Source organism: Coregonus lavaretus (assembly GCF_964263955.1).
Source record: "Coregonus lavaretus genome assembly, chromosome: 10".
In the NCBI taxonomy this organism is placed as follows: Eukaryota; Metazoa; Chordata; class Actinopteri; order Salmoniformes; family Salmonidae; genus Coregonus; species Coregonus lavaretus.
The window spans coordinates 9,546,916-9,565,518 of record NC_139997.1 but is presented as its reverse complement, the minus strand read 5'-3'; the positions used below and the strand labels follow the sequence as shown (position 1 = coordinate 9,565,518).

At 45.0% G+C, this 18,603-nt stretch overlaps 1 protein-coding gene across 1 annotated transcript; it reads right to left on the bottom strand.

Annotated features, from left to right (window-relative positions):
- Positions 1-333: 333 nt before the first annotated feature.
- LOC311135574 (ribosome-recycling factor, mitochondrial-like) lies at positions 334-17,980 on the bottom strand. The gene is made up of 7 exons (XM_084169585.1): positions 17,885-17,980; positions 13,135-13,329; positions 12,645-12,800; positions 7,014-7,132; positions 2,683-2,774; positions 1,444-1,603; positions 334-1,245 (listed from the first exon to the last, which is right to left on the bottom strand). The coding sequence occupies exons 2-7, from the start codon at positions 13,325-13,327 to the stop codon at positions 1,168-1,170; spliced, it is 798 nt and encodes a 265-aa protein (XP_084025711.1). The 5' UTR covers positions 13,328-13,329; positions 17,885-17,980; the 3' UTR covers positions 334-1,167.
- Positions 17,981-18,603: the final 623 nt, after the last annotated feature.

The window sequence follows — 18,603 nt, the reverse complement described above, 5'->3', positions numbered from 1 at the left end:
TGCTGACATATGGACCCAGATTCACTAGAAACACTGACAGGTCCCTCGTCTGTGCACTCCTCCTCTAAACCGTTGTTTATCCAATGACCATCTGTGTGTGTGTGCGTGCAGCATCTCAGGGTTGGGCCAAGCAAACCACCATATTAAAACCATGCCTAATAGATGAATGACCATAATGGTGTGATACATTATGGTTTAGTACACAGGAAGAAAGTAGACCATTATCACGAACTAATGAAGGAAATCTAACATTGACTCACATAAAAGGCAAAGAAGAAAAAACGTAAGAGAGATGACGTACAAAGCAGTGTTTCAGTTAATGGCGCTCATAAATAAGGGTAGTGCCCACTTTATTGTGTTTGCATTGGTCGCTGTAGGATTAATCCACAACAAACTGACGGAACGATCCGGTGAGTTTGTAGTGGCGTTAAAGGGTTAGTTCAGTGATTTTTCCTTTTTAGATTGGAGTTGGAGTTTCATACTGCTCTCTGGCAGCAGCCACGGCCTGAGGACACATCAGACCTACACCTTGATATTTGTTTCCTTACCTTGAAATATTAGCATTTGTTGGCAGTGGCTAGTTTTACAACAACAAAAAATAAGTGTGGATTGCAGTCACTCTATGTCCAAGTGTAAGGAAACAAAAATGTAACGCGTAAAATCGCTGAACTATCCCTTTAAGGCTGAATTTGAAACAAATGCTGGCTGTTGGCACCACGTTAATATCTCTATTCTTCCTGTCCTCTGGGAGATTGTCTCGGTGTCTCAGACCAGAATAAACACACAGTTTACATTGAGTGTGGTGCTTTCTACATAAACACAGCTCTCTGTAGCATCAGTTTGATTAGGAGGAGGCTCCCAGATGCCATTAAAAGTCAATTTCTCCCCTCTGTTTGTTTGAAGACGAGAGTGAATGAGAAACCCAGCAGCCACTGTCGTGCGATGCCAACTTCTGTTTACGCATGAGTGGAACACACAAACAAGCCCCCAGCGAGCGCCAAACGAACCTACAGCACAGTATGACATCTCCATCAATTCTCTATCATCAACTAGTGTTCAGTATCGTGTTCAGTATTGTGTTCAGTATCGTGTTCAGTCATATACGCAGGAGGAACTGTTGCAAACACGACAGTATCAAAAATAAAGGTGTGGTGCTGTTTGTTGTCGTCACCCCAGCAGCTCTTTTGTCTTGGTAGTCAGCTGCTTGTCCACATCTGCTGCAAAGCTGTCTGCCATCTGCCCGACCTGAGAGAGTAGAGAAGAGAGCTATTCTTATTAGACAACTATTACTATTATTATTATTATACAAATACTGTAAAACGATGCAATGTGGTTACACAAAAACAGAAAGGATTCATCTGAACGTTCGTAGCCTTCTGACTATTATAACCATTGTATTTCTGTCCTCTGACAGGACAGGTTGAGGTATCTCTGTCTCAGTACCTGTTTCTCCACCAATCGGATGGTGTCCTCGGAGACAGTCTCCTTGGCCTTCTTCACCTGAGTGACAGCGTTGGACCTCACCCTCCTCAGAGACTCCTTGGCCTTGTTACCGAACTGCTTAGCTAGCTTAGCCAGGTTCTCCCTGTGCTCACGCGTCACCCTGCATGGACACATTAACACAGTGTCATGAGCGTGCACACACACACACAGTCGCACGCACACACACACACAGTCGCACACACATACACACACAGTCGCACGCACACACACACACACAGTCGCACGCACACACACACACAGACGCACGCACATACACACACAGTCGCACGCACACACACACTGTTTAATAGAGAGAGTATGGGAGAAAGTATGCACAACTCATTATAATGCCCAACGCATTAAATTCCTTAAAACAATACCTGGCTAAATGCCTGGCTCTCTGTGCCACAAAAATAAACTTAGCACGGTCACAGAGCAGTCAACAACTTTGTTTTTTATTTTCTGTAATTGGTATTTTGCCTGGGACTATTTGCAAACAATCCAAGAGTGGTGTCTATTTACTGCAAACAATAAATTACTGATTCTGGGCCAATCAAGACACTCGCTCTCTTTGGAAATGCAAATGGAGTTGCGTGCTGAGACTGATTGCAGAGGAAGAAGGAGTCCGTCCGTCTGTCCGTCCCCCTATCCTGCGCTGCCAGACAAGCACCTGCTGCTGGGCATACTTATTAATCACACAGGTTGCATCCCAAATGGCAACGTATTCACTACAGGGCCCTGGTCAAAAGTAGAGCACTACATAGGGAGTAGGGTGCCATTTGTGACGTACCCACATATTTTTGTGGTTAAGCGAGTGACGGCTGCACATCAAGCTATTTGATTTGGCAGGGAGCAGAGTTGGTCAGAGAACTGAAGACTTCTGACCAAGGTTGGTGTTTTCTAACTGCTATAGTTGGGTGAAATAGTAAAATAAATATGTCAGAAACACCTAGAAACACGCTTTAAAAGGAGACGGAAGGTCAGGGAAGAGATTGACAAGAGAATTAATTACTGTAAAGTGAAAAAGTAGGAAAGGATTAAATATAAAGAGAGATGGGGAGAAAGGATAAAACACAGAGAGTGATGGATCAGAGAGAGAGAGAGAGGAAGAACAAGAGTGAGAGTGAATAGTGAAAGACTCAGAGAACGAGAGAGATACGGAAGTAGAAAGAGTGTTCTGGCTCAGCCTGGTTGACTCACTTGGGAATGGGCACCCTGATGATGGTGCCGTCCACCTCAGGGTTGAGTTTCATACTGCTCTCTCGCAGGGCGCGGGTGGCAGCAGCCATGGCCTGAGGACACATCAAACACACATTAGACCTATACCTAATGACTGCCAGCTGGGACTGGGGCAGTAGTACTCTCACTGCAGACACCGGCTGTCCTTGGTCACGCTGGCTTTGATCCATGGCGAGCTGGGTGAACTGTGTAGCATCTCTGGTAGAGGGGATTGGGGGGGCTAGGTTGTGTGTGTTAGGGGGGGTGATGGGGAAGCACATGCAGTGTGGAAGTGCCGCGGGGCGCTGTCAGAACGGGGTCTCCTGGGAACGTGGGTGGGACCTGGCCTGGTACTCACTATGCATTAGAGAAGGAGATTCTGTGTAAAGTATTTTTTCACTATTGTATATATTTTATCCAGCACCTTTTCTGAACCTAACGGTCTGGTAGACAACAGAGTATCTTTATCTAGGAGATGTATGTTAACTCTAATGGTGGTTGAACTCCAAAAGACAATTAATGAATAGGCTGTAATCTGGATATGTGATTTGTCTGTGGTGGTGGGAGAGGAGAGGTGCCTGAAGGAGAGTCAGAGACAGGGAAGACAGAGAGGAGAGGTGCCTGAAGGAGAGTCAGAGAATACAGAGAGGAGAGGTGCCTGAGGGAGAGTCCGAGAAGGGGAAGACAGAGAGGAGAGGAGAGGAGAGGTGCCTGAGGGAGAGAGTCAGAGACAGGGAAGACAGAGAGGAGAGGTGCCTGAGGGAGAGTCAGAGAATACAGAGAGGAGAGGAGAGGTGCCTGAGGGAGAGTCCGAGACAGGGAAGACAGAGAGGAGAGGAGAGGTGCCTGAGGGAGAGAGTCCGAGAGGGCCTGTGAAGCCTCCAGTACATGTAGGACCTTCAATGATGCCATTGCTACTGCACAACACCATAGTGCCCTCAAAGCTCCTCACTAAGCTAAGGACCCTGGGACTAAACACCTCCCTTTGCAACTGGATCCTGGACTTCCTGACAGGCCGCCCCCAGGTAGTAAGGGTAGGTAACAACACATCTGCCACGCTGATCCTCAACACGGGGGCCCCTCAGGGGTGCGTGCTCAGTCCCCTCCTGTACTCCCTGTTCACCCATGACTGCATGGCCAGGCACGACTCCAACACCATCATTAAGTTTGCCGACGACACAACAGTGGTAGGCCTGACCACCGACAATGATGAGACAGCCTATAGGGAGGAGGTCAGAGACCTGGCCGTGTGGTGCCAGGATAACAACCTCTCCCTCAACGTGATCAAGACAAAGGAGATGATTGTGGACTACAGGAAAAAAAAAAGAGGACTGAGCACGCCCCCATTCTCATCGACGGGCTGTAGTGGAACAGGTTGAGAGCTTCAAGTTCCTTTGTGTCCACATCACCAACAAACTATCATGGTCCAAACACACCAGGACAGTCGTGAAGAGGGCACGACAAAGCCTATTCCCCCTCAGGAGACTGAAAAGATTTGGCATGGGTCCTCAGATCCTCAAAAAGTTATACAGCTGCACCGTCGTGAGCATCCTGACTGGTTGCATCACCGCCTGGTATGGCAACTGCTTGGCCTCTGACCGCAAGGCACTACAGAGGGTAGTGCGTACAGCCCAGTACATCACTGGGGCCAAGCTTCCTGCCATCCAGGACCTCTATACCAGGCGGTGTCAGAGGAAGGCCCTAAAAATTATCAAAGACTCCAGCCACCCTAGTCATAGACTGTTCTACCCCCAAGCCATAAGACTCCTGAACAGCTAATCATGGCTACCTGGACTATTTGCATTGCCCCCCCCCCACCCCACCCCACCCCAACCCCCTCTTTTACGCTGCTGCTACTCTGTTTATTATTTATGCATAGTCACTTTAACTCTACCCACATGTACATATTACCTCAATTACCTCGACTTACCGGTACCCCCCTGTATATAGCCTCCCTACTGTTATTTTATTTGACTGCTGCTCTTTAATTATTAGCTCTTAATTTTTTTCTTAACTGCATTGTTGGTTAAGGGCTTTTAAGTAAGCATTTCACTGTAATGTTGTATTCGCCGCATGTGGCAAATAAAATGTGATTTGATTTGATACATGGAGCCTGTTTAGACTAACTAACAGACAGTAGTTAGCTTGTTGTTCCGTGTGGGAACAACAAGCTAACGCTGAGCACACCGAGTTCAGGTTCAACACTGAGAACCAGTTTGAAACTCAGCACTAAGATCTCAATATCACCAGATATGACCACTGAGCGAGAAAGTTCAGACAGGAACTCCAAATAGTACATAATGAAATGGACCAAACCCCATTGGTACTAGAGAGAGTTACTGTATATCACACATTCACAAATCTCTGCTGCTGCAACATGACAATTGCTTCAGTCCAAATGTTAAAAAGGTGCGAATGTGTGATGTGAGAAGAGAGCAGGTTTCTGGGGGAAATAATTGGCAGTGAGATGTATTTACTAGTAACTCCAGAGAGCCATCCCATACCTATGTTTGATTGTTCTCAACATTGAATTCATCATTATTTCCCACAGCTCTAGCCGTTAGGGAAAAGTGGGGGAATGCTGTGCTCTGTTCTGGCTAGCTCTGTAAACACCAGGCATGTTCTGGTTAATATGTTAAAAATAGTGCAATTACACAGAGGTTTCTGAATAAACACAGCCAGTTCAAAGCCACAGCCCAGCCAAGAGGAACGAAAAGAGCTAAAGAAAACACCTTGTTAATGATGTTGAGGATACCACACACACACACACACACACTTTCCATACCCTTCTCGTCTTCCTTAAGATCCAAGTGGTTTAATTAATGCTGCCATTGCCACTACACAACACCCACTGGGGGGTTTGCAGTAACATTGTAATGCAGTACTGAATGACTGGAAAACAATGGCCTCTCGTTAGGAACATGGGTAATTGATGTGAATAATTAGAATCCTATTTGCTCTGGGTGCTGTGCAGTCACCCCTGTGTTGCCTTAGCAGGACTGTTAGACTGTTAGGTAATGGGAGGTTAGTAATGGACTGTTAGATAATGGGAGGTTAGTAATGGACTGTTAGACTGTTAGGTAATGGGAGGTTAGTAATGGGCTGTTAGACTGTTAGGTAATGGGAGGTTAGAAATGGACTGTTAGACTATTAGGTAATGGGAGGTTAGTAACCTGCCGGAGGGGCTGGAGTTCTGATCTGATGCTGGAATTATCAGAGAGAAGGGGGAGGTGGGATGTTAAGATGTACTTCAAGCTGATGATATCTGTGCCACAAAATGTCTCTAACTCTCTCCTTTTACAGGTTGAACTCTGTTGAACTGATTCAATATCAGTTTAATTGATAATGACAATATGCTTATCCATGTGAGTTTAGAAATGAAGCAGAAAGAAATCTGTGTATCTAAAAGCTATGATCACCTATGGTGACTCAGAGTACTAAGTTCCAGGTTCAGCTGCTCATGTTGAAGGAAAAGTACTCCGCAGTACTAAATGGATCTGAGCAAGGCCAAAAAGCATCAACCTCCCTTTAAAACTGATCCTAGAATTAGACAGGGACAACCCTCATTAACAACATAGGATGCTGGAGGGAGAAAAGACTTGGGGAAAGAGAGAAACAACACAGGGAGAAGAGAAGAGGAGGGAAAGAGAGGGGTGAGCGAGAGTTGTTCCCTTTCAGTGTGTGTGTAGATTGTGTCTGTGAGAAAGGGAGGGGGAGAGAGAGCAGTTAGCTCTCCTCCTTCCCAGAGGGCAAAGCGCGGTCACTTCCTGCTGATGACAGCTGACCACGGAGTCTTGGCATTTGTTTCAATCTTATCCCAGAACAAAGAGCTTCCCTGAACCATCGATCACTAACCGACTCAAGTTTCAGAAGAAGGAGAAAGGAGGGGGAGAGAGAGATGGAGAGGGAGAGAGAGAACGTGAGGGAGAGAGAGATGGAGAGAGAGAACGTGAGGGAGAGAGAGCTCGATGGATGTTGTGCGTGTGTTCTTGCGTGTCGACACTTGACACTGCTCAACCTTCCATGCACTGGCTGAGACAAGAGTAGGAGATTTCAGTCCAGGTTTCTAAAATGACGTGCCAATTTCACAATGTATTGCCATCAGCCTAGAGTGTGGTTCATACAGAACGTGTGCGTGTGTGTGTGTGTGTGTGTGTGTGTGACTGTGTGTGTGTGTGTGTGTGTGTGTGTGTGTGTGTGTGACTGTGTGTGTGTGTGTGTGTGTGTGTGTGTGACTGTGTGTGTGTGTGTGTGTGTGTGTGTGACTGTGTGTGTGTGTCTGTCTGACTGACTGACTGAGTGAGTGAGCTCACCTCTGGGAAGCCGGTCATGTTGATCATGATGAGCTGAGGGGACTTCATGGAGATCTGACCCAGCTGGTTCAGTGGGAACTTGCCGTCTGCCATGGACACCACAATGTGATCCAGAGCTCCTGAAAAACAAAAGGACCAGGGCCCGTATTCATAAAGTGTGTCAGAGTAGGAGTGCTGATCTGGGATCAGGTCCCCACTGTCCATGTAATGTTACTCCTAATCTGAGATGCTTTATGAATAGTATGTGAAAATAATCAACTTCATTCTTGATTCCCTGTCACCAGCATAAAACACAAGACATGACCAAGACAACTAAACCATTATCTAAAGGCCCGCCTAAACCATCACCACCTAAAACAGCATTGAGTACTCGATCCAAACCAACCTCCCCACAATTCAATTGTGGTTAAGATGGGTCTTGGTAGTACGTATGTATGATTAATATGAAGCCTCTCAGACTGTTGGCAGAGTGTGAGCTGAAGGTTATGGTTGGGTGCAGGAAGTTCCCCTCCCCCCTTTAACCCTCATCTCCTCTCTCGTCACCCCCTAACAGTGCAGACTGCAGAACCAGAGCTTCAACATGAGTCTCCTCTTCTCATCTGGCTTACCTCAGACGCCGCTGTTTCTGCCCTCGCCGTCCTCTGGCTTACATCACCAACTCTATCCCTCGCTAGTGGAGAAGTGTAGAGGGTGGGTGGGCCATAGAGTAATCTACCAGGGCCCTAACCTCATCGCCAGGCTAACTGCTAGAGCCGGCTGGAAGACCAGAGAGACTACCTGGCTGCCTGAACATCTGCTAGCGCTTCCAGAGGGCACACAGGAATTTCCTAAACGGCATGAGGAGGGATGAGGATCGACTGGAAACCCATTAGCCAAATGGGCTCTTCCTGGTCAGGACACTGGCAGCTTACCAAACATGGCAGAAGGTAGACTACTAGTCAACAATATAGTTTCTCCAAAAACCCACATATGTACCATGGGTCTTGTTCAGTAGGGCACGCCGTAGAAAAACGTTTTGCAACGGAATACAAAAATGTATTCTTATAGTGCACATTCAGGTAGTTGCTACCTCCCCGTTTCAAAACGTTCTCTCCCTAGTTCTTGACCCGACCCTGGGTTCCTCATGATAAAGTCCTATCAGAATGGTTCCTGTGTGACTTTACACTGGTGATGTTTAGTGGGTTGGTGCTCTAGCCTGGGGCATCTTGGGATCATGAGGATGACATCAACTAATTGTTTTGAACTATGGAAGCTAATGCTCTTACTCATCTCTGGGAGACAGACTGGGGTTGTAAATATATACAGTTGAAGTCGGAAGTTTACATACACTTAGGTTGGAGTCATTAAAACTCGTTTTTCAACCACTCCACAAATTTCTTGTTACCAAACTATAGTTTTGGAAAGTCGGTTAGGACATCTACTTTGTGCATGACACAAGTAATTTTTCCAACAATTGTTTACAGACAGATTACTTCACTTATAATTCACTGTATCACAATTCCAGTGGGTCAGAAGTGTACATACACTAAGTTGACTGTGCCTTTAAACAGGTTTGAAAATTCCAGAAAATGACTTTAGAAGCTTCTGATAGGCTAATTGACATCATTGGAGTTCATTGGAGGTGTACCTGTGGATGTATTTCAAGGCATACCTTCAAACTCAGTGCCTCTTTGCTTGACATCATGGGAAAATCAAAAGAAATCAGCCAAGACCTCAGAAAAAAATGTGTAGACCTCCACAAGTCTGGTTCATCCTTGGGAGCAATTTCCAAATGCCTGAAGGTACCATGTTCATCTGTACAAACAATAGTACGCAAGTATAAACACTGTGGGACCACGCAGCTGTCATACCGCTCAGGAAGGAGACGCGTTCTGTCTCCTAGAGATGAACGTACTTTGGTGCAAAAAGCGCAAATCAATCCCAGAACAACAGCAAAGGTCCTTGTGAAGATGCTGGAGGAAACAGGTACAAAAGTATCTATATCCACAGTAAAACTAGTCCTATATCGACATAACCTGAAAGGCCGCTCAGCAAGGAAGAAGCCACTGCTCCAAAACCGCCATAAAAAAGACAGACTACGGTTTACAACTGCACATGTGGACAAAGATCATACTTTTTGGAGAAATGTCCTCCGGTCTGATGAAACAAAAATAGAACTGTTTGGCCATAATGACCATCTTTATGTTTGGAGGAAAAAGGGGGGACTTGCAAGCCGAAAAACACCATCCCAACAGTGAAGCACGGGGGTGGCAGCATCATGCTGTGGGGGTGCTTTGCTGCAGGAGGGACTGGTGCACTTCACAAAATAGATGGCATCATGAGGAAGGAAAATTATGTGGATATATTGAAGCAACATCTCAAGACATCAGTCAGGAAGTTAAAGCTTGGTTGCAAATGGGTCTTCCAAATGGACAATGACCCCAAGAACACTTCCAAAGTTGTGGCAAAATGTCTTAAGGACAACAAAGTCAAGGTATTGGAGTGGCCATCACAAAGCCCTGACCTCAATCCTATAGAAAATGTGAGGGCACAACTGAAAAAGCGTGTGCAAGCAAGGAGGCCTACAAACCTGACTCAGTTACACCAGCTCTGTCAGGAGGAATGGGCCAAAAATCACCCAATTTATTGTGGGAAGCTTGTGGAAGGCTACCCGAAACGTTTGACCCCAAGTTAAACAATTTAAAGGCAATACTACCAAATACTAATTGGGTGTCTGTAAACTTCTGACCCACTGGGAATGTGATGAAATAAATAAAAACTGAAATAAATCATTCTCTCTACTATTATTCTGACATTTCACATTCTTAAAATAAAGTGGTGATTCTAACTGACTGAAGACAGTGAATTTTTACTAGGATTAAATGTCAGGAATTGTGAAAAACTGAGTTTAAATGTATTTGGCTAAGGTGTATGTAAACTTCCGACTTCAACTGTATACGTGTGTGGGTTGAGGGCGACTGGCATCCTGATCTGTTACATATACAGTGGGGGAAAAAAGTATTTAGTCAGCCACCAATTGTGCAAGTTCTCCCACTTAAAAAGCTGAGAGAGGCCTGTAATTTTCATCATAGGTACACGTCAACTATGACAGACAAAATGAGAAAAGAAAATCCAGAATATCACATTGTAGGATTTTAAATGAATTTATTTGCAAATTATGGTGGAAAATAAGTATTTGGTCACCTACAAACAAGCAAGACCTGTAACTTCTTCTTTAAGAGGCTCCTCTGTCCTCCACTCGTTACCTGTATTAATGGCACCTGTTTGAACTTGTTATCAGTATAAAAGACACCTGTCCACAACCTCAAACAGTCACACTCCAAACTCCACTATGGCCAAGACCAAAGAGCTGTCAAAGGACACCAGAAACAAAATTGTAGACCTGCACCAGGCTGGGAAGACTGAATCTGCAATAGGTAAGCAGCTTGGTTTGAAGAAATCAACTGTGGGAGCAATTATTAGGAAATGGAAGACATACAAGACCACTGATAATCTCCCTCGATCTGGGGCTCCACGCAAGATCTCACCCCGTGGGGTCAAAATGATCACAAGAACGGTGAGCAAAAATCCCAGAACCACACGGGGGGACCTAGTGAATGACCTGCAGAGAGCTGGGACCAAAGTAACAAAGCCTACCATCAGTAACACACTATGCCGCCAGGGACTCAAATCCTGCAGTGCCAGACGTGTCCCCCTGCTTAAGCCAGTACATGTCCAGGCCCGTCTGAAGTTTGCTAGAGTGCATTTGGATGATCCAGAAGAGGATTGGGAGAATGTCATATGGTCAGATGAAACCAAAATAGAACTTTTTGGTAAAAACTCAACTCGTCGTGTTTGGAGGACAAAGAATGCTGAGTTGCATCCAAAGAACACCATACCTACTGTGAAGCATGGGGCTGGAAACATCATGCTTTGGGGCTGTTTTTCTGCAAAGGGACCAGGACGACTGATCCGTCTAAAGGAAAGAATGAATGGGGCCATGTATCGTGAGATTTTGAGTGAAAACCTCCTTCCATCAGCAAGGGCATTGAAGATGAAACGTGGCTGGGTCTTTCAGCATGACAATGATCCCAAACACACCGCCCGGGCAACGAAGGCGTGGCTTCGTAAGAAGCATTTCAAGGTCCTGGAGTGGCCTAGCCAGTCTCCAGATCTCAACTCCATAGAAAATCTTTGGAGGGAGTTGAAAGTCCGTGTTGCCCAACGACAGCCCCAAAACATCACTGCTCTAGAGGAGATCTGCATGGAGGAATGGGCCAAAATACCAGCAACAGTGTGTGAAAACCTTGTGAAGACTTACAGAAAACGTTTGACCTGTGTCATTGCCAACAAAGGGTATATAACAAAGTATTGAGAAACTTTTGTTATTGACCAAATACTTATTTTCCACCATAATTTGCAAATAAATTCATAAAAAATCCTACAATGTGATTTTCTGGATTTTTCCCCCAAATTTTGTCTGTCATAGTTGACGTGTACCTATGATGAAAATGACAGGCCTCTCTCATCTTTTTAAGTGGGAGAACTTGCACAATTGGTGGCTGACTAAATACTTTTTTTCCCCACTGTATGGGTTGAGGAAATGCTCTCATTTCACAGTGTATTAATCTGAGCCAGTATACAATACACAGAGCTGTCCAGGGAGGACTGGATAGCCTTTCCAGCGTTCCCATGGAAATAGAGGTTAGTCTTCTTCAAGCAGAGGAACTGAGAGTGACAGGTTGCAATACCTCCACTCTGTCTGTCCGTCTGTCAGTCTGTGTGTGTGTGTGTGTCGGTGAGTGCCCAGACACCGGTTCACCGCATTAACCCGCCCACTACAACAGCCCTTCCTTCAGCAAAGCTGACTTTCCTTTACAACAAACACACCACAAAATGAGACCCAGATGAGACTATTATCGAACACACACAGGAATAAAATGATGTCATGATTCCCTCCATTCCAGCATCTCTCCAGTCAGATTCCCTGTCAGCTCTAAATCCTGCTGCTTACACAAATTACTGTGCATCTGGACAGAGGGGCAAAGGGGGAGAGGAGGGGGAGAGGGTAAGGACGGGGAATGGAGGGAGAAGGTAAGGAGGGAGGGAGGGATGGAGAAGGTGAGGGGGGAGGAAGAGGGGAGTGGGGGTCTGGGAGGGGTATTTAATCTGAGTATAAATCCTGGTATTACAGCTTCCTCCCCCTGGGGCCCTCCCTCAGGGTTGGTCTGCCCCGAGGGGGGGGGGGGGCTTTGACCTGGATGTAGTTCAGGAAACAGGGTCAACAGGGGTCAAGGTAAAGGGCAGGGATCACTCTCACCCCTCAGGCCATTTGTCAGGGAGAAAGTAAACAGATGAGATGCACTTTTTCTCATCTTTTGACCAATAATCAATAGTGAAAACCAACAGTGGACTTTGGTATTTTAATGCTTACAAAGATGGACAACGCTTAAACTTCAGGCCTTCAGAGCTATGCATCCCTTGTTGAAAGATCAGACAGTGCCAGTGGTACTGACAGAACTGAAATGTCTCCTCTTCATAATCTCAGAACCGAGTGCACTGAACAGTCGGTGATGAGAGACTATCCTCTCCATGGAAACAGGGTTGGTGAGAGTAAGAGCCCCTACCTCACAGTCTACAGCCCCTACACACCTGGAGAGGTTCTGATGCTCAGGTTGCGGCTGAAGTCGTCCTTCAGGGTGGTGAGGACGGCGGCCATATCCTCCTTCACTTCCTCCAGACTGATGATGTCCTCCACCAGCGAGGAGTTGATGTTCACTTTGGAAGCCTGGCCCTTCGCTGCCTTCGCTGAGGGAAAACATAAAAGCAGGCGGTCTTCAGTACAAGAAAGACTTCAAAAGGGAAAGAACAGACGGAGAGAATGGAGGGGAGATGAGGAGAGGAGGGAGGCCTGCATGCTGGTAGTCTCTTCTAGTCAATCATTGTTATTACAAATAAAACCAAGACAAGAAAACACAGTGAAGTGGGCTTTTCAACATCCTCAAAAAGAAAGCTCTTGAATGTTCGGACCACTTCAGTCGGTCTTGATTCCTCCCACTATATTTCCTTTGAGGGTAGCACTACTAGACTAAATCCATCAGCTAAAATAAAAAGCTGCTGAGGCAAGCGGCCCTCCACTCACCTTTACTCTTCTTGGTGGCATATAGGCGAACGCAGGAGGCGGCAGGGGGGACCATGTTTCCATGACAGGTATTTGGGAGCAGCTGTTGGACCCTGGAGATGACTGCCAGCTGAGGAGACCTCACCATGGGGACCAGGGCGACGAGGGATCGGCACAACGCCGGCCGCATTAGGCCCAGCAGACTCAGTGTCATTGCTGTCGGACAGTTACATGGAGAAATAAAAGAGAAACATCAAAGATGAATGGACAAGACATGTTTACTGTCTGATGATAAAACATAACTGTCAAGCTAATAAAAACACTAAAGCAGTGAAGTGATCACATATCAGTTTGTAGATCTATCTGGTTACAATTCTCCTTTCATAGTAAAGCGATACTATAGAAGTACTGTGCCATGGATGGCCAGCATCAGTAGTATCATCTGTAATACTAACCAGCAGGGGACGATACATATGTCTATGTACAGGCTGTATGTTGCTGCTTCAATTACAACAGAGTACCACAGTGTGAGTCATAATACCCATAAAACCTAGCGGTCAAACAAGGAAATGGTTCCAATCGTTTTTCAACTATTCATTTTTCACATAGGGGATTTTAGAAACACTTAAAATAAGGGCTATGTTTCTTACCCTGGCGTGACGTTTTGATAACTGTGCAAATCTTTCTAGGACAAGATGACTTTTATCAATATATTCACCAGTATTTGGCACCCAAAAATGAAATGCTACTTAGCTGCTAATGTGGCTATCATAAAGAACTACAAATGCCATGATGATCTGGAGGAGACTGCCGAATCGAGGCAAAGGTAAGAATCTCTGGATTAACGATCTAACGTTAGCTAAATTTAGTAATTAATAAATTGGCAACATTCTGTGAACTGTCTTGTGCAAGTTCTAAATTGACACAATACCTGTTAGCATAGGTATCAGCTAGAGATGAAGTGCAGAATCTTGCAGGGATTTGTAGTCTTGCATAATGTCTACTTTTATGCTAATTAGCATTTTCGAATCTGAGCGTAAATAGAGCTGAATATATTGATAAAAGTCAGAGAGATTTACATTGTTATCAAAATGGCACGGCAGGGTAAGCCTATACAAACACAGCCCTTATTTTAAGTGTTTCTAACATTCCCTATGGGTAAAATGAATGGTGGGAAAATTATTGGAACCATTTCCCTGTTTGACTACTAGGTTTTATGGGTATTATGACACCTCCACTGCAGGGCTCTATACAGTCACATCAATCTGTTACGAATTCCCTGCCAGTGATCTTAAGGGCTATTTATACCCTACGGAGACGGACCCTACGAAGCGTAGCGCGGTGTCGCAATGTCGTTTTTCATCACAAAAGGGCCGGCTCCTTGTACAGCACTCCAACAATCTACGTACTGCTGTGCCACATTAAAAGTGCAACGCGCCGTATAATTCCTTGCGTAGCCATGGGGGCAGTGTTGTGTAGGCAATGATCTATAGGCTATGCATCAAAGAAACCTCTCTCTCAGGGACACAAACTCTGCAACTTTTCTAACTCCTGCAGTAGGCTCCCCTCCCCCTCTGGAGCCTAGCAGGCTAGGCTATGGGTCGTAAACTGGCCCTTCACACCTCTGGCCATAGCCAAACCGATTGGTCGCTAGGGGTCATGGTTGCCTTATCACACCGAGGGGTCAGCCAATCATAGGCAGTCATCTTGGGTCCCAGATCCCCAATTCCTGCTTCCCCCTCTCGGTCTCCTTCAAGCAGTCACAGAGAGAGCAGCAAGCTCATTTCTGTCCTGCACAACAGCAGCTGGACTCATATCTCTGGACTTGGATGGTGTGCATGCACAAAAAACACTACCATTCCATGTCATCCGTGTGTATGTCAATACAGTATCCTTGTGTGTAACTTTGAGGTAGCCTTATTCCTCTCTGACCGGGGGAGGTGCTAGTGGGTCACATATCAGCCCAAACAGAGAGTCGCTATCTTTCACAACAACAACAAAAAACATATATAGTTCTGAAAATAAATGGGAGCACTTACAACTCTTTGATGTCGCTCTTGCTGCTGGTGACTCTCAGATCCACCTCTACGCAGACGACACCATTTTGTATACATCTGGCCCTTCAATGGACACTGTGTTAACAACCCTCCAAACGAGCTTCAATGCCATACAACACTCCTTCAGTAGCCTCCAACTGCTCTTAAACACTAGTAAAACTAAATGCATGCTCTTCAACCGAACGCTGCTTGCACCCGCCCACCCGACTAGAATCACTACTCTCGACGGGTCTGACCTAGAGTATGTGGACAACTACAAATACCTAGGTGTCTGGTTAGACTGTAAACTCTCCTTCCAGACTCACATTAAGAATCTCCAATCCAAAGTTAAATCTAGAATCGGCTTCCTATTTCGCAACAAAGCCTCCTTCACTCATGCTGCCAAACATGCCCTCGTAAAACTGACTATCCTACCGATCCTTGACTTCGGCGATGTCATTTACAAAATAGCCTCCAACACTCTACTCAGCAAATTGGATGTAGTCTATCACAGTGCCATACGTTTTGTCTCCAAAGCCCCATACACTACCCACCACTGTGACCTGTACGCTCTTGTTGGCTGGTCCTCACTACATGTTCGTTGTCAAACCCACTGGCTCCAGGCCATCTATAAATCACTGCTAGGCAAATCCCCGCCTTATCTTAGCTCATTGGTCACCATAGCAGCACCCACCCGTAGTCTGCGCTCCAGCAGGTATATCTCACTGGTCATCCCCAAAGCCAACACCTCCTTTGGCCGCCATTCCTTCCAGTTCTCTGCTGCCAATGACTGGAACGAATTGCAAAAATCTCTGAAGCTGGAGACACTTATCTCCCTCACTAACTTTAAGCATCAGTTGTCAGAGCACCTTACCGATCACTGCACCTGTACACAGCCCATCTGAAATTAGCCCACCCAACTACCTCATCCCTATATTGTTATTTATTTTTGCTCTTTTGCACCCCAGTATCTCTATTTGCACATAATCTCTTGCACATCTAGCATTCCAGTGTTAATACTAATTGTAATTATTTTGCAATATGGCCTATTTATTGCCTTACCTCCATAACTTGCTACATTTGCACACACTGTATATATATTTTCTGTTGTATTTTTTTGACTTTGTTTTTTTACCCCATATTTAACTCTGTGTTGTTGTTTTTATCGCACTGCTTTGCTTTATCTTGGCCAGGTCGCAGTTGTAAATGAGAACTTGTTCTCAACTGGCTTACCTGGTTAAATAAAGGTAAAATAAAAAAATAAAAAATTCACAACATTATCCCCCAAGGGCTTTTTTCCTGAAGCAGGGGATCTCCATTCCAGGGTGCAGAACAGAAGAGCCCAGCATCCACCCACCAAAACTCCCTCAAACTCCCCTCATCCATGAGGGCCTTGCTGAACCAAGCCTTTCATTTGCAACGGGTGTGAACAACCAGCCGTGTATCATACCCTGGATGACTTCCTCCATTGTGTGTGATGTACACACCGTTAAGAGAAATCGGGCACTACACTATCACGCAGGTGGATACACACTGTCAACGTCACCCTCGTAAATCACCTCAAAAGTACGTTTGCGTCCCAAACGGCCCCCATTTCCTACATAGTGCACTACTTTTGACCAGAGTCCTATGAGCCATGGTTAAAAGCAGTGCACTATATAAGGAATAGGGTGCCATTTGGGACACACCCTACATCTGGGTGAGGGGCTTGGCTTCTAGTCATAATACCACCTTGCTTTGTGTGTGTATAGAGACTGCACATTAAGCAGGCAGGGGGATCCAGCACAGCCTCACCTGAAACATCAGTGGTGTATACAGTCTGTAGCTCTCTACTGTATCAATAATATCAGGACCAGAAGGCAGAGACCATACACATGCTTTATTCTCTAAACAAACCCAGGTTGACTGTGATTGTATCACTCCCTTCATAAAGCCAGCAGCCGGCTGGCTCCCTGAAAGACACGGCTAGTACTTACGCTATAGGAAGATTAAAAAAAAAATGAAAAACATGACTCTTTTGTGTCACCACTGAGCCTCAGTGTTTATCATAGATGTAACCATTGGGCGGCGTCTGAGTCCAGTGGAAGGGATAGAGGGGGGATGATGGTTGTCTTTACACGTGAAGTGAAGCAGAAAAACTGTAGCACAGGTGTTCAGTGAGGTATTGTATCTCTGTGATATTTCATAAACAGCAAGGGGCCAGCTGGCATGCCCACGTTGTATGACACCTCTGAATATTGCTGGTCTATGTTTTAACAGTTTAAATTCTGATTGTAAAAAGGATGCACTGTTACACCGGACTGAATACTTTAAATTCACAACAACAACAAAAAAGAACACAAAAGTCCAGTTAGAATACTTCCCTTTCATTAAAGGGCATACCACCTTTCTACTCGCCAAATGGCCCTATTTGGCTACTTCAGTTGGCTATATATCGATAATATCAATATCAATCATGCATGTTACACAGTGTTAAACGAAAGCAAGCTAGCTAATATGATAGCAATTCCTCCATATTCTTTGACGATATTTATCTAAAGCTAGCTAGCTAGCTAAACAGTGGTGGCATTTAGCTAACGTTATATGTATGAAAGGTCGTTGGGTATGCAGTCGAGTTAACTAAAAACATTAATAACGGATCAATACAGGAGCCTATTTGGGATTGGAACATATTTACATTGTAACTACTAGCTATAACAAGCACAATTGTGTTACATTTTAACGTCGTTACTTACTTATATCTTGTCAAATTTGTCTACTTGCGCATGGCTTTGAAGTAGAGCATAGGAAAAAGCTGGAGCTGACGCTTGTGTTCTACGTCATCATAATTCAACTGATATGTATAAACTGTCATTAATGTGTGTGCTCTCAATGGGTGAGATTGTGGACAACGTCATTGAATAGCGCCTTTGCTTTTGCCATCTCCCGGCTAGCAGCTTGCTCACCGGAGTACTGTGTACCAAAGTATTTTAACGAAATGATAGATTTCTATTGACGTACTATATGTACAGTAATCACCAAACGTGGAGTAGTTGAACTGTTCAACGTCAGGCGAAGTTTCTACCGAACAGGGTAAATTAAACGTTTGATACAAACACTTTAGCTCTAGCTAGCATGCTAGGAGAGCTTGACACCCGTCTGTGTCGAGGCTCATGGCTAATCCATATTGCAAAGCGAACATAAACATCATACAAACATCTTTATTTTATGGTTTATCTTTAGTCATCTAGTTAGACCGCTTGTCAATAATAGTTAGCTTAATTGCTAACGTCAACTAGCTAGCTAATGTTTCTGGCTGAACAATGTAGTGACAAGTATATGATTGCAAAAATGGATGAGTTGTGGTTAGGCTACTTGATAGATGTTTTCATTTTAATTAGGAATTTATCAGTATTTATTCTTGTTTTTTGTCAAAGGCTTTGTGAGTTTTACTGAAATGTGTGCTTCCTCTCTC